The 14,481-nt window shown below is 36.6% G+C and overlaps 1 protein-coding gene across 18 annotated transcripts in view; it reads left to right on the top strand.

Annotated features, from left to right (window-relative positions):
* HEATR5B (HEAT repeat containing 5B) overlaps positions 1-14,481 on the top strand; it is a 93,525-nt gene that overhangs the window by 30,102 nt on the left and 48,942 nt on the right. For all 18 annotated transcript variants that reach the window (XM_043543405.1, XM_037895426.2, XM_037895425.2 and 15 more), the window contains 8 exons: positions 460-612; positions 946-1,045; positions 2,113-2,222; positions 4,750-4,913; positions 7,385-7,560; positions 8,521-8,626; positions 11,763-11,953; positions 14,100-14,259. In XM_043543405.1, coding sequence (XP_043399340.1) covers positions 460-612; positions 946-1,045; positions 2,113-2,222; positions 4,750-4,913; positions 7,385-7,560; positions 8,521-8,626; positions 11,763-11,953; positions 14,100-14,259 — 1,160 coding nt within the window. The remainder of the gene's footprint in view (positions 1-459; positions 613-945; positions 1,046-2,112; positions 2,223-4,749; positions 4,914-7,384; positions 7,561-8,520; positions 8,627-11,762; positions 11,954-14,099; positions 14,260-14,481) is intronic.

Genomic DNA, 14,481 nt, shown 5'->3' with positions numbered 1-14,481 from the left:
AACCAAAGACTAATAGATATGTTTCCATGAATTAAAATAATCATTAAAAACAGTTGTTTGCAGTGTTGATGTAGCTATGTTGGTCCCAGGATATTAGAGAGACAATGTGGATGAGGTAAAATCTTTTATTAGACCAACTTCTGTTGGTGAAAGAGACAAGCTTTTGAGCTACGCCTCATCTACTTTGTCTCTCTAATAAAAACAGTTGTTAGTCAACAAATAAAAATACCCTTGCAGTTTGTTTACAGCACTTTTAACCTAAAAATGAGAATGACTTCCTTTTTTTTTCATTGTTCTAGCAGGAGGAAATGCAAAAAGTAAGGAATCAGTATATACAGTGAAAAGTAATTGTATTCAGAAATCTCTATTGCAAAGCAATTTATTTTAGTCTTAGGCTATTAATTGAAATGCACATTATAAATAGATGCTGCAATTTCAGATAAACATTTCCTTGATTAGGTCCTTCAGTTGTTCGGTACCATCTACCTAAGATGCTGCTGCTATGGCGAAATGTATTTCCTCGTTCTCTAAAGGAGCTGGAAGCAGAGAAAGCCCGAGGAGACTCTTTTACCTGGCAAGTAACATTGGAAGGTCGTGCTGGAGCTCTGTGCGGTAAGAATCACAAAGAAGTGGTGAAAGTTCATGTCCTGTTTCATTAGATGTATGCTAATTTCAACATCACAAATACCATACTCATACAGAGAATTTGTAATTCACCTCTTTCTATCAAAAAGTAATAGAAAAAGCATGCACAAAACTTGTTACATAATTAATTTTTTCCAGTGTGTAATCTTACTAATTGTTTTATGACCTATGAGTTAATAAAAATGTGATTAAAAGTTTTTTTTTATATATCCTGTTGGCATCTGTAGCTTGGTTACTTACTGAAATTTATTTCCATTTCTGTTGCAATTTAACTTTGACTGAAATGTTTTACATTGATAGCTATGAGGAGTTTTGTTGCTCACTGTCCTGAGCTCCTTACTGAAGATGTGATCAGAAAATTAATGACACCCATAGAATGTGCCATGACAATGATGTCACAGTAAGTAGACAGCTTTTAAAATTCTCTTCTTGTCTGCATAATTTTTAAAGGGACAGGTTGAGGCTAAAAATGCCATTATTCAAACAATCTTTACTGCTATTACAAACAATGGCTTACATTTTCAATATGGAATAAAAAACCTAAGTTGTCACTGTTTCAGGTCTGAGTTTTACTTTTCACTGAGCCTGGATATTGAAATTGGTTCAGTAAGTTTCACTTGTATTTCTAGTTAGTTTTACTTGTAGTTTCTCATGCTGTGACCTTATGTTGCAGTCCTTGAATTGCCCACAGAGCAGTGCTCATTTCTTTTTCTTGAAGTAAGATAGATTTTTGTTTTTTTTTAAATTTCATGAGAACACTTATTTTGGTCTTACGTTTTGTAAAAGTTTATCAGAAAACTTATATTTTGGGCCTGTTTTGACTTCTCTTTAGAGAGACAGGGTAGGTCTGGGAAAGAGGAAGAAGAAAAAGAGCTCTATGTAAGGTTGAAAGATTTTCTCTTTCACCAACAGAAGTTGGTCCAATAAAAGATATTATCTCACCCACCTTTGTCTTCCTAATATTTTGGGACTGACATGGCTACAACAACACTGCATACAACAATTGACTTGACTTTGTCATTTTAAACTCCCTTTTTGATTTTGGATTTCCAGGTCAATAAATTCTTGATTCCTTAGTTAATTAGTCCCTTCACAAAGAATAAGAACATCAAGAAATTAGAAGTAAAAATGAAGTTTGTTAATTAAAGTGGCCTATTAAACAATGTAACAGATGAAAAGGTTTTAAATATACATTACAGAAAACAAAACAAAGAGAGAAATTTACAGTAGTAGTAGTTTACTACTATATTTTGATCTGCTCTTTGATTTGTACGGTGTTAAAGATCCTCTCAGTACTGTTACTTCTGAAAACAAATTAATAATCTGAGTAACTTTGTTCGGAATAGTTTTCTGAATAGTGTACTGTTATCTCAACTACCACTTACGTTTAAAAGATTCCTAAATTCCCTATATCATAACATAATTAATGCTTGATTGTACCTAACTCTCTTCTTTTTCACACTGTAGCATTCCATCGGTTATTAAAGCCCATGGAGCTCATCTTAAAGCTAGTGCAGCTATGGTCCGTTTAAGACTTTATGACATTTTGGCTTTGTTACCTCCAAAAACGTATGAAGGTAAATAAATATATATTTTTAAAGGGAGTTACCAAATAAGAAAGTGTAGTTATGCCTTTTGATGGATTCTGTGGTGGGTAAGGCTTAGATCCATACCAGTTGAAAAAGAAATAATTGGTTCAAAATCTTTACAGTGCAGTTTAAATATTTAAGATCTAAATTCACAGTTAAAAGAAATGATAGAGTTCAAAGGTGTGACAAATCTTCCATATGTATTGGATTTCTGTGATTTCAGTGAAAATACAGGACGAAGAAGATCCCATGTAATTGTTTCAAAGTAAAAGATAACATTAGTAAGATAAAAATGGAAACTCTCTAGAGGATGAAGAATATAGTATTAGAATTTTAAATATTATCAATTTAGATGCATAATTTGTACACTGCATAGTACAGCACAACGCATACAGTGTATGTAATATATATGTACAGAAGATGAAGTTCCAATCTGTAGAGTTTTAAGAGAATTTTAAGTTTGTAGTATTTTATGTTTTATTTAACAAATACAATAAACTGATATAACAAATACAGAATGATATTTTAAGGCAGATACACAAAGGATAGAGATAAGATTCATTTCCTGGTTTTAAGTTTATGGTTTCTTAGTCTTTAACATTAATGCAGTACTAGATTGATATACATAGTAGATAAAAATCCATAATTAAAAAAACCTTAAAAATTAAAATTGGATATTTTTCTTTAAATTGGATCTTTTAAGTTACATTAAATACAGATTTATTTTTTAAAATAAACATTTTAAAATGAAATTTGAAACTCTGAAAAATTAAGTTAAGGCCTAAATTTATGTAATTTATTACAATCATTTAAATTAAATAAAAAAAATATTAAGAAGTACATTTTTGCTTCTTTAAGTTTTAAAGAAAGTCAAACCACTTAACTGGGGAAGTCTCTGAATAAGTATGTGGAACCAGAGTTTACTTTGAAGATTTAAACCAACTTTTGACAGCAATAGCCTTTTGCAGTGCAGAGAGAATATTTTCTTCATTTCAGTTTATTCAGCTAGGTTAGTTCAATAACTACTTCATTCAAAGTTAAGAAACCAATTGGGAAAGCAGGAAAGCTTGTTTTCCTCTTTCATTCTGTGAATAGAAACTAGGTGTGAAAAGATAAGGTCTACTAGTTCTAAAATCTTGAAGGACATGTTGACCAGAAACAATCACTACAGTTCTGTGATTACAGATTCTTTTTTTAATAAATCAGTTAGTATTAAAGGTAAAACATGTTTTGATAAACTTTTTTTTTGTTATGTATCCTGCACATTTATGGTAGTTTTATTTAACTACTACTAATAAATACATAAATACAACTTAAAATGCTGTTATTATGCATATTTAGTTGAATTTGAATTTCCATCCAAATAGACCTTGACACAAATCACAAGAAAAAAATAGTAATCATCTAGTAAATAAATGCATCATTCACTATAATAAAAAATGTAAAATTTAGGAATCTGAAAAATGTAAGTTAAGATATATAACTGTTCAAATGAATGTGTATAGATATAAATCCTCTTGCTTAGCAAAAAGAAATCTGGTATAAAAGTTTTTTATTTAGTTGCAAACCAGAATGCTTTAATGGTCACCCACAAATGAGAATCAGTCTTTCTCTATGGAAATAACTAAAAATTTGAAAAGAAAAACAACATTAAAATCTGTTGTTTAAATTAGTGTTTCCTGTTTGCTGATTAAAATCAGCTTTGATTTAAATCAGTCCAAACTGTTGATGTATAAAATATATTGATTTCAAGTGTTCAAAAGGTTAGCATCATTAAGTTGACATCTAACTTGTAAATGTAACTGCAGTTAGGACAAAATGCTCATTTTCTTATTTACGTGTGTGAATTTTCTCAGAGAATTCTCATGAAGGATCATTTATTCAGTTTAGAATCCCTAAATGTTAGAAAGTACACACAGTCCTTGGGGAAATAAATACACTCAAACCTTAAAATGGTTTTGTATTTTTCAAATGCTCCATATTTTCTGGTCAAAAAGAAATTGTTTGTATTCTATTTTTTTTTTCATTCTGTATGTCAGTAATTCAGAGTTTAATAAGCTTAGATATGCTAATATATTATTACATTATGAAACAAGTCTATTAGATCAATACTAGTAGAGGGGACAAAGAGCAATGGTACATTTGTTTTCTGTGGCAGTATGTTGTTTACAAAAATAGGCTCTGATCATGCAAATACGTACGCATGTGAGTAACTTTATGTGAACTCAGTGGGACCACTCACAAGCATAAGTGTTTGCTAGAGTGGGATCATGGTCTTGTAGGAGCCAGCATGATGCACGGGGTGAGGCACTGGGCTTTGGAGTCAAGGGTCCTTCCTGGGTTCTGTGTGCAGGTCTGCCACTGACCCTGTGCTAATCAAATGTACTGCTCTTTGCCTCAGTTTTCCATCTGTAAAATGAGAATAATGCTACTTGCCTGCATCTGTAAAATGCCTTGAAGTCTATGGAAGAGCCAAGAATTATTACTAGGTTTAATGTACAGTTCTGTTTTCTAGGATCATTTAATGCACTCCTTCGGGAGCTAGTGGCAGAATTCACTTTGACAGACAATTCTGCTAATACAACTACATCGCTGCTTAGATCTCTTTGCCACTATGACGACAGCGTTCTTCTTGGCTCTTGGCTGCAGGAAACAGATCATAAATCAATTGAAGATCAGGTAACAAAAAAAAATCAGTAATAAAACTCCTCTTATCCTTGGCTCTATTGAATAAAATCCTAAAAACTGAAACTGCACTCTTACTATGGATCTGGAAGACCAGTGTAATTCTACTGATTTCCAACCTTGTCTCAAAGGATTTTAAAGGTTTTAAAGCCTGCCATGTGCAGTGTAAATTTCTGGTAAAACTAGCTACCAAAAAAAATAAATAAATCAGTAGAGAATATCATTGCACAGTTTATAAAGTTGTGGTTAGTCAACTATCCTTGCTTTTAAAGAGTGAATTAAACCTTTCTAGATTTAGCAGTAAGTCTCATAATTTTTTCCCCCAGCTGAGGTATTATAAAATCCAAAAGAAGCAGAGTTTATAATGGAACTTTTGTCACAGTATGAACATTGCAACTAGTGTTATACCAAAAAGGGACTCTTTTTTTCTTCTTAAAGCAACAGTGTGAAATCATATCCTTCCATCTGGATGGTGACATGTACAAAGTCTTATTGGGAGTAGAAGGAACTGCTTACATTTTTGAAGGAAATCTGTTAGCTATTGAAAACATTTATAGGCATGTGAAAAATAAAAGATCTTGGGAAATTTTTCTTTTGAAGACCCTTTTAATGAATTTTTGCAGATAGTCAACTGTTAACATTGGTCCAGTTGTGCTTTGTGCCAGACATCACTGGAAGAAAGACAAGACACTGGGAACGTTGTTTAACTAGGCCACAACTTTTTTAATTAAATGCATCTGGGAAATTATCTGGCAATAACTCAACCAGTGTTGAGTGCAATAAGTCTTCAGTGCCCTCCCCTCTCTTCACTCAAAGCCTTAATCCTGGTCTCAACATTAATGCTGGGACTCCAATGGCTTCCTCTTGTACAAAGTTTAAAGGGGAGGCGGAAAGGGGCTTGATCCTTCACTGTACCAGAAGTTAGGAGGCCCAGCTCCATTTCCCACCTTTAGGAGATAAGTTTCCCCTAATTCTGGTCCCAATTCCTCTGTTTTAGGTATCTGTCAGGCAGGGGCGCTGGAATAATTTGTATAGTGGGGGTGTTGAGAGTCATTGAACCAAACAGTAAGCCCTGTATATGAATGGAAACCGTTTCTAACCTAGGGGTGCAGCAGGACCCCCCAGAAACCCTAGTTCCAACACCTATGCTGTCAGGTTGTGACAACATGAACGCTATAACCTAACCTGCCCACGTAGTCCCTGGACTGCCGAGGGGAAGGTGAAAATACATCTCTGTCCAGGCTCATCTGGCAGTGTGGGGAAAAACTCCTTCTCAGCCCCTAAAAGGTGACTAGTATGATGCCCACAGATGGCCCCAAAACCCAGCCCTAGCGTAATACTCAGGGGGGCAGGGGAGCTGTTGCTCCCAGAAGCAGAATGGTACACTGGGTGGAGGTAAGGGGTTGTAAACACTCCCCTTGGGTGCACATGGAGCAATGGCTGGATTGAAAGGTACAATGGAAGCCCAAGTCAGTTAGGATGCCTCCTCCCCCTTCTCAAGCCCTCAAGGAAGCTGAGCTCCCATGAGGAGTGGGAAGGGAAAAAGACCTTCTTTCCCTTGCTGGCCCAGGCTAACCCTCTTCACCTTTGAGGCTACTGGGGTGAGCAGTCTGTTTTATTGTACCACTATTTTGTACCATTCTTCTCTATAAATTTGCGTTCCTATACTTGCATCCATAGATCCTTGTCTTCAAATTGCATATCTTGATAAATGAAACCTAGCACTGTTCAAAGCTTTTAATGTTTGGACTGCATGCATCCTATTGCCTGCATGAAACTACAATCTAAGCAGGTATATAAAGAGGCATGAAGAGGTCTCAGTGACTCCTCAGTTTCTGTTTGATCTGCCTGCCTAGGAGACCACAGAAGCACTAGCCTCAAACTATATTTCATACATTATTTATCACTTAAATAACAATAAAGACTTGGTATGAGAAAGTTCACCACCTTTTCATTTATGGTTGCTGTTGTTTGATGGCATACCTGGATGAGAGGGTGAGTTTAAAGAGATGTTTGTATTATGTGACAGAAATCAATTTCTAGAACACAGATTGGTCCCTTTGGGGAATCATTACTCCTTGAGTTGATACAGGATGTATGCTGCCTTTCCGCCTCAAGCCCATGCTGAGGGAATGATGGTTTAACCTTTTTCCCTGAAATGCCTCTTTGTGTTCACTGCTTCCCAGAGCTGCTATCAGAACCAAATTTTGTCACTTTGTCTTTAATTCACCCACCTCATCTGTACCAAGGGTGACTGAGACTGCTCACACCAAGCTGTTAACTGCTTTGAACTTTCTGGGATTTGCCTGGCATTGTATGTAAGAGTGTAGTTAGAGAATTCTAACTGCTGGTGAGTAATCTAGTTTTAAGTTGCTGCATATGTAGTTTGGTTAATTCAGTATGTTCAGTATAAATATGTGCAAATATGTATTTAGAAGGTATTAATAACTTGTGGTTATTTGTAGCTTCAGCCAAACAGTGCATCTGGAAGTGGTGCTTTGGAGCATGACCCGTCTTCCATTTATTTGCGCATCCCAGCTGGTGAAGCTGTGCCTGGCCCCCTTCCCCTGGGAGTATCTGTCATTGATGCCTCTGTGGCGCTCTTTGGTGTGGTTTTTCCTCATGTTTCTTACAAACACAGGTCAGTCTAAGTTAGTGTGCAATTCAGTGTATGGTTGACTTTCCTTTTTTAATTTAATGGGATTATAGTTCTCTCAAAAAGTCAATCTACTTCTGGTGTTCCACGTTCATTGTCTCTCAGTGGGTTCCATATCACATGTACTCACGTTAGAAGTAAAAGATCTTTTTCCTAGTTTACAGTCCTGAAAATTCAACATAATGTGTGGTGAGGTCATTTTTATAATTGATTTAAAGTGTATTAGCATGCAGAACACTTTGCAGTAATTCAGCTTTGCAGTGACAGTGGCGTGGATAACTATGACAAAGTCTACCTGCATCTGAATGAAAAAACTCTGTAGCCTACATGCCAAACCACTGCTACCTGGATAGGGATCCTGGTGGCGCTATTCCCTCCTATTCCTGGCATCTCTAGAGGAAAGGTGAGGCACAAAGCCAGTTCATATTTTCCTCCCCTCCTCTAATTTCTCAGCAGAATGTAGGTGGAAGGAGAGAATGTGAATTGTAGTTTGCACTCTGCTTATTCCCAGCATTGTGTCTAAGGCGGAGGATAGTGAGGCAAGTGAATTTTTCTTCTCTCCTCTCCCCACAATTCCTGGTCATACTGCAAAGTCTCTCTGCAGTCGCTGTTTCTTCTAAGCAATCATTTCTTCTGAAATGACAATCTCTTGCTTGTGGCTGAGTTCAAGGCAGAGCCAGCAGAGTGTCAATCAGAGGTCTTTACCCCCTTCTGCCTGGTAGCATGTTCTCAGGCCACGAGGTGAGATGAAAAGATTTTCATAAGGCCCAATACATTCTGCAGCCAAATAGCAAAATTCACAGGGCCTTGTTTAAACCCTTCTGCTTTGTTTGTTTTTTCTCTTTTGCATTGGTCTTTTTCCCTTTAGGCAAAATGTATTGTCTTTTCAATTTATTTTTTGGAAGTGTCTCTCTCTTAGTGATGATGTTAATTGTTCTTTTGTAGGCTACAAATGTTGGATCACTTTGCTGAATGTGTCAAACAGGCTAAAGGTGTCCGTCAGCAAGCTGTGCAGCTTAATATCTTCACTGCTGTTCTCAGTGCATTGAAGGTAAAACTGCTTTAAAATTTGTAACTGACAGATACTAAAATTCTCAGATTTATAGACTTTTTTATTTATAATGTTAAACACAAAAACTACATTAAAAGATCATTATTAAGGTTGCAAAGTCAAGCACTCAAAAGTTAGGAAAAGCCAGAATTAAAGTTGCCTGTACATTCTTAATTGGGCTCCTTTGTGCATGTGTGTTATGCTACAATCTTTAACTACACGATCACATCTTATTTCCCCACCTACAATTTGGGGAGAAAGGTGTTTTTCCTAAAGTAACTTGATTCTTTTTCTGAGTGGTAATAATACATTCCTTATCCTTATCATACTTGAGGACCAAACAGGCTGCTGCAGTCATCCAGCATTTTCACTCCCATCCAGTGTGTTAAGATGTGATTTTTTGCTGCTACCTTGATTCGAAAAAGAAAAATAGTTTCAAAATTTTCTTCATATAGCTAAAATGTCCTTTAATTTAGTGACTGTTGCAGTGCAACACACTGACATACCACCTAAAAATTTCATCTTTCCAGTCTGACGGAGTTTGATCCATTGGTGAGGGGAGAGAATAAAAGCCTCCCCTGCCTGCATGTCCTAGGTAAAGGTAAAGCTAACTCAGTAACGCTGATATATATATATAGATCTATGTGTATATCTATCTATCTATGTGTATATCTATCTATCTATCTATCTACATAATATTAACAATGCAGATTGATGGGTTGACTCCCCTTTCTTGTGAATTAGGTAGGATTCGAGCAAATGAGACTTCCATTTTCACTCTTTCCATTCAGCTAGCTCCAGCCCTTTTGTGTCTCTTGCCCAGTTTATATCCTTCCTTTACGGAGGTCAGTAGCAACTGTGGCAGCCAGGCTGTTTTGGTGGGCCCTCTTTGGTTTTTCTTCAGCCTCATCTTCCTTTTAGGCTATGTTTACTCTTCAAGCTGGGGTGTGATTCTCATCGAGTTAGCGCAAGTATGTGCACATGAGCAGGAGAATCACACCCCAGCTCAAAATGTAGACGTAGCCTTAGATTAATACTTTTAATTGTAACTCACTAATTTTTGCCTTTCTGCTGAGAAGATCATTTCCTTCCTTCGCATGGAGTATTAGGATGAGAAGAGTCATGAATACACTTAATGCAGTGGTCATGTTGCATCCAGTTTCTTATGGCCACTCTGCAAGCCTTGACATTCTGCCCCAGGCTCTCAGAGAGCACTTGTTTTCACAGTTCTTCAAAGTAATTGACTGCAGCAGTGGGAGTACAGGGTACTCCAAAGAGGGATTCCCTGGGGGCACGTTTCACAGGTGCAGAGACTGGACAATAAACAGTCTTCAAAGTAAAGATTTTTCTACTTCTCACAGACAGTCCACTCCCAGTAAACCTGAAACTTTTTCCCTACGGGGAACAGAATTGCTTTGTTTCAGAGTAGCAGCTGTGTTGCTCTGTATGTGCAGAAAGAAAAGAAGTATTTGTGGCACCTTAGAGACTAACAAATTTATTTGAGCATAAGCTTTTGTGAGCTACAGAATTGCCTTGCTGACTTTGGCCCTTTCCTGCTGAGATTTCCTCTCCTACCACACACACTTTAAATTGTGGTGTACTGATTTTGATGCCACAGCCTATCAGATCAGTTCATTCTCTTCAGCATCCAGGAACCTATTTGCCAGAGGGATGGGAAATCATACCATTGTTGTTCCTCCGACAGTGCACACCCTCTGTCTCTTTCCTGATACTAAAAAGAAAAGGAGTACTTGTGGCACCTTAGAGACTAACACATTTATTTGAGCATAAGCTTTCGTGAGCTACAGCTCACTTTGTTGGATGCATTTGCTCAGAACTCCACGAAGATGAAAGCCAGTGTCAACAGGTCATTAACAGTGACCCCAGAAGTTCATTGACTGGAAATGTGGTGTCTTTCAGATAAGACAAAATTGATTATTAGTCCCCTTTAATGCCAGCTGTTGGAGACTAACAGGACTCACCAGTTGCAAGTCAGTTTAGACCAGAAGAAAATTATCTCGGGAGACTTAATTTTCTTTTTTTTCTCATTTCAAGGGATATTGCTCTAACAGTTTTTCCAGGCAGTGTTCAGATTTTTCTATTTGCAAGACTGTAGTTATGCAATCAGTGGCTAGCTGTTGAACCTAAATCACTTGTTTGGTAGACTAGAACAAGCTAACGTGATCTCCAGCCAGCAGTAGCAGTTGGGCAAAGTCTCCATTAAAATGTTACTCTCCTCTGTCTGACTACCTGAATGTTGCAGGGAAAATTTCTGGTTTCTTCCAGTCTGGTCACAAATGCATGACTTTGTGATACAGGGCTTACTTCTGGAGTTCTTTCCCCTTTCTCTTCTTCCCTTAGTCATTATATCTACAAGTCCGTAAAACTTAGACCACCAGATACTCTTTCAGAAAGCAGCATGCCAGATGATATATATATGGACAACAGTCCAGATGTCCACGCTTCACTATCATAAAGAGCTGATTTATCATATGCTGAAGTTCTGTTGTTTTTTTTACAATGATTCAGCTTACAGTTCTGAAGTTCTCTACTTGGTGTGCTGGTGAGGGGCTCAGGGGAGTGAGAGTGATAGAAGGAGGTGGAGTTAAGTGCGTGAAAACTGCAGTGTCTCTTTGGTTGTTGCCTTGCCTGTCTGATCTAGGGGAGGAGCCAACCCATCAAGTTGTATTGTTGGAACTGGCTTATGGAAAACAATTAGCAAAGAACCATGCAATGCCATTGCTGTTGGTTTTGGAGGAAACCAGTTGCTTTGTTTTTTGGGGCAGAAGCAGAATATTGTTTTGGTAGTAGTTGGGTGTTCATGTAGTCTTCATTTTGTTTCTTTATTTGTATTAACATGTAACATTATTTTAATCTTATTTTAAAAAAAGAGAAAAAACCCTTGAGAAATAGGGAGAGAAGTAGAAATTAAACACCTTTCTCAAGGTGTGAGATGTAAGATATGTCCAGTTGTGTGTAAGACATCACTTAAATAATTAGGTAGGCTGTCTTATGAGTGAATTATCTTCTTGTGAAAATATCAGTTTAAACTGTTTTAAACTTGATTTCAGCAACAGATGTCAAAACATACTTTTATTCCTTTTGGTCAAATATTTTTTCCCATTTGTTCATATAGGGTTTAGCTGAGAATAAAAGCACATTAGGACCAGAAGAAGTCCGCAAATCTGCTCTGACATTGGTTATGGGTGCTCTTGACAATCCTAATCCCATTTTGAGATGTGCAGCAGGAGAGGCACTTGGCAGAATGGCTCAGGTAGTTGGAGAAGCAACTTTCATCGCCAGAATGGCTCAATTCAGCTTTGACAAGTAAGTTGTTGTCACTTTGCCTCAAGAAAGGAAATAAAACATAGAATTCAAACATGTGCAGAAAATGTCTCTGCTAAATACAATTATAGTTTTAAGTATATTTCCTTCATGCCTGACCACTTTGGGTTGGTAGGCCTAATCAGGTTTACAGATTCTGAGTTGTTTCATATGCTGTTACCAAGAGTGAACAATGACTGATTGAAATATTTGGTCTTCGGAACAATATTGTTGAACAGTTCTTGATGATCTATTTAAGGATGAAGAAACTGCTTCAGATAAAATAAACATGGCTGACTCTAAGTATGTGTAAAGTGTGGGGTTACCCAGAACAATGCATATCGGTAGCCGCATGTTATCAACACCTCCTCTCAGCGTCTAGGTTTTGGCTTCTTTGTTGGCCCACAGTGACTTGCTTCTGTACTCCATCTGACTCCCCATCACTAATTAGGCCTTCAAAGATCTGTCTGTACTAAAGATTCAGGAAGATAAGTGTGTCCAATTTTTCCTCAGATGAGTACGTGAACTATATTCTAGTGTATTTCCTTTAAACTGGAAATTGGTCTTCTGATGATCCAGTTATGTTAAATTCATCTTCCCTTTTATGAATGGGATTAACTTGTCCATGTCTAAAAAGATAAAAAGTCGTGGTGGTGGTGGTGGTTGTTTGCAGCAATGCAAAAGAGATTGCAACTTCTAAGTATAAAATCTTTCTTTCATATAAAGGAAGAATCAGCTTAAATCAAATAGGCCAAAAACCATCTGGGGACATTCTTTTTGTGAAATAATTTGTTTCTTCAGTGGTGTCATTTCAAGGCAAGACTCTGTTTCTATTATAAATAAGGCAAAATTTACCTAGAGTTACACCCCTGGATCTCGGAAAACTAAGCAGTATCAGAAACTGTAAGGGAGAGTTCAGATTCTTCCTGCTGTCACCTAGATTCACACATGATCTCATTCAGTGTTTATAGATAAGAGTTTTTTTAAAGGAGTAAAATTTATTATCCTCAGCAATTCTCAAGAGATCTTCTAGATAGTTTAAGTATCTCAAGGATACTTATTTTCATATGTTAAGCATTTTTCAAGATTTTCAATATTCAGAATTTGAACTTTATTTTTATAATACAATTGCTTGTAAGACTTTGTTTCTTCCCTTGAGAATCCATGATTTTCCAAGCACTGCTATGGTTTTGTCCATAATTTCTCCTCCAAGATCCATTTTATCAAATGGATTTTTCAATTTGTCCATATTGTTAAGTAATTCTTGTATTATTTACTGGAGGCCTTTTATTATTTATATGTTTGCATACTGCCTGGAGTGCTAAGGTCTTACATGCAGAAAGACGAGAAATTACCCTTCACTTTCTTCTTTACAGGTATCCATTTTCCATGACTACTGGAGAACAATTGTAGCTAGCAGCCTAATTATTTACAGTTGTCATAGCTGTAGTAGATGTGGGGGGCTCAAATCTTGCCAAGCATCGATAAGAAAAGTTATCATGTACTTATGTAATCTGGTGATTCAAAGTCTTGCTACTTTCCTCCTTGTTTCTTTTGAATAAAAGATTATTTAAAAAAACCTTCATAATAAAACTCATAGCAGTGAGAAGCAGTAGGTTCTAAAAAGATATAACAAGTGAGCTGGCAATATATCAGAGGATTCAGCTGCATTCCCGTCAGTCCTCCACCATGTCTCGTCACATTTTCATTCTTGATTGTTTAAGCTTAGCACAGCATTTTCTGGGTAACAGAGTACTGTGGTCTGCAACATCAAGCAAAGAGTAAACAGTTTAAGAGAATCATGTGTCCTGTCAGTTACAAAAATATTCCTTATCTAAAATGTCAGAAATAAATGCTTCCCAGAAGAGAAGAAAGGAATTATAGTAAAGTCAGAATAACTTTACAAGCAACTGAATATGAGGAATTAATAATCAGAAAGTTTTAAATATTTTCCTTTGTCTTTTTCATTTATATCTTCCCAGAAAGTCTCTGCTGTTTTTTTTTTTTTTTGTGGTTTTTTTTTTTTTTTTTTGAGTTAACAAATAGTCCAGGTAGAAGCTGAGGTTTGTTTATTTTTCTGACACTTGAACAATCCTTGCCTCAACCACAAATCTGGCAAATACTTTGATTTATGCTTTAATCTTGATAGGTTAAAATCTGCTCGAGATGTTGTGTCAAGAACTGGTCATTCGTTGGCTCTTGGCTGTCTCCATCGTTATGTGGGTGGAATAGGTTCCGGACAGCATCTGAAAACCAGTGTCAGTATTCTGTTGGCGTTGGCACAAGATGGGACCTCACCTGAAGTCCAGGTATAAAACAAAAAGACATTTTAAAACCATTCAGTAGGGTTTAATATTAATGTATTACTGTCAACAGCAAAGAAAATGCTGTACAAAAGAAAAAATTGTCAGTCCATGCCCCAAGGAGTATAAGTCTAAACGGGAGAGCGATATCTTTTTGTCCTAAATACAGTTTCTTTATGGTGCAGTGGGCCTAACAACAAACTAACCTGACTTTGAACAGTTACTTTA

This window comes from Chelonia mydas, chromosome 3, assembly GCF_015237465.2.
Source record: "Chelonia mydas isolate rCheMyd1 chromosome 3, rCheMyd1.pri.v2, whole genome shotgun sequence".
NCBI lineage: Eukaryota > Metazoa > Chordata > Testudines > Cheloniidae > Chelonia > Chelonia mydas.
Note: the sequence above shows the minus strand (reverse complement) of the source record. Positions and strands in the feature narration are given on the sequence as shown.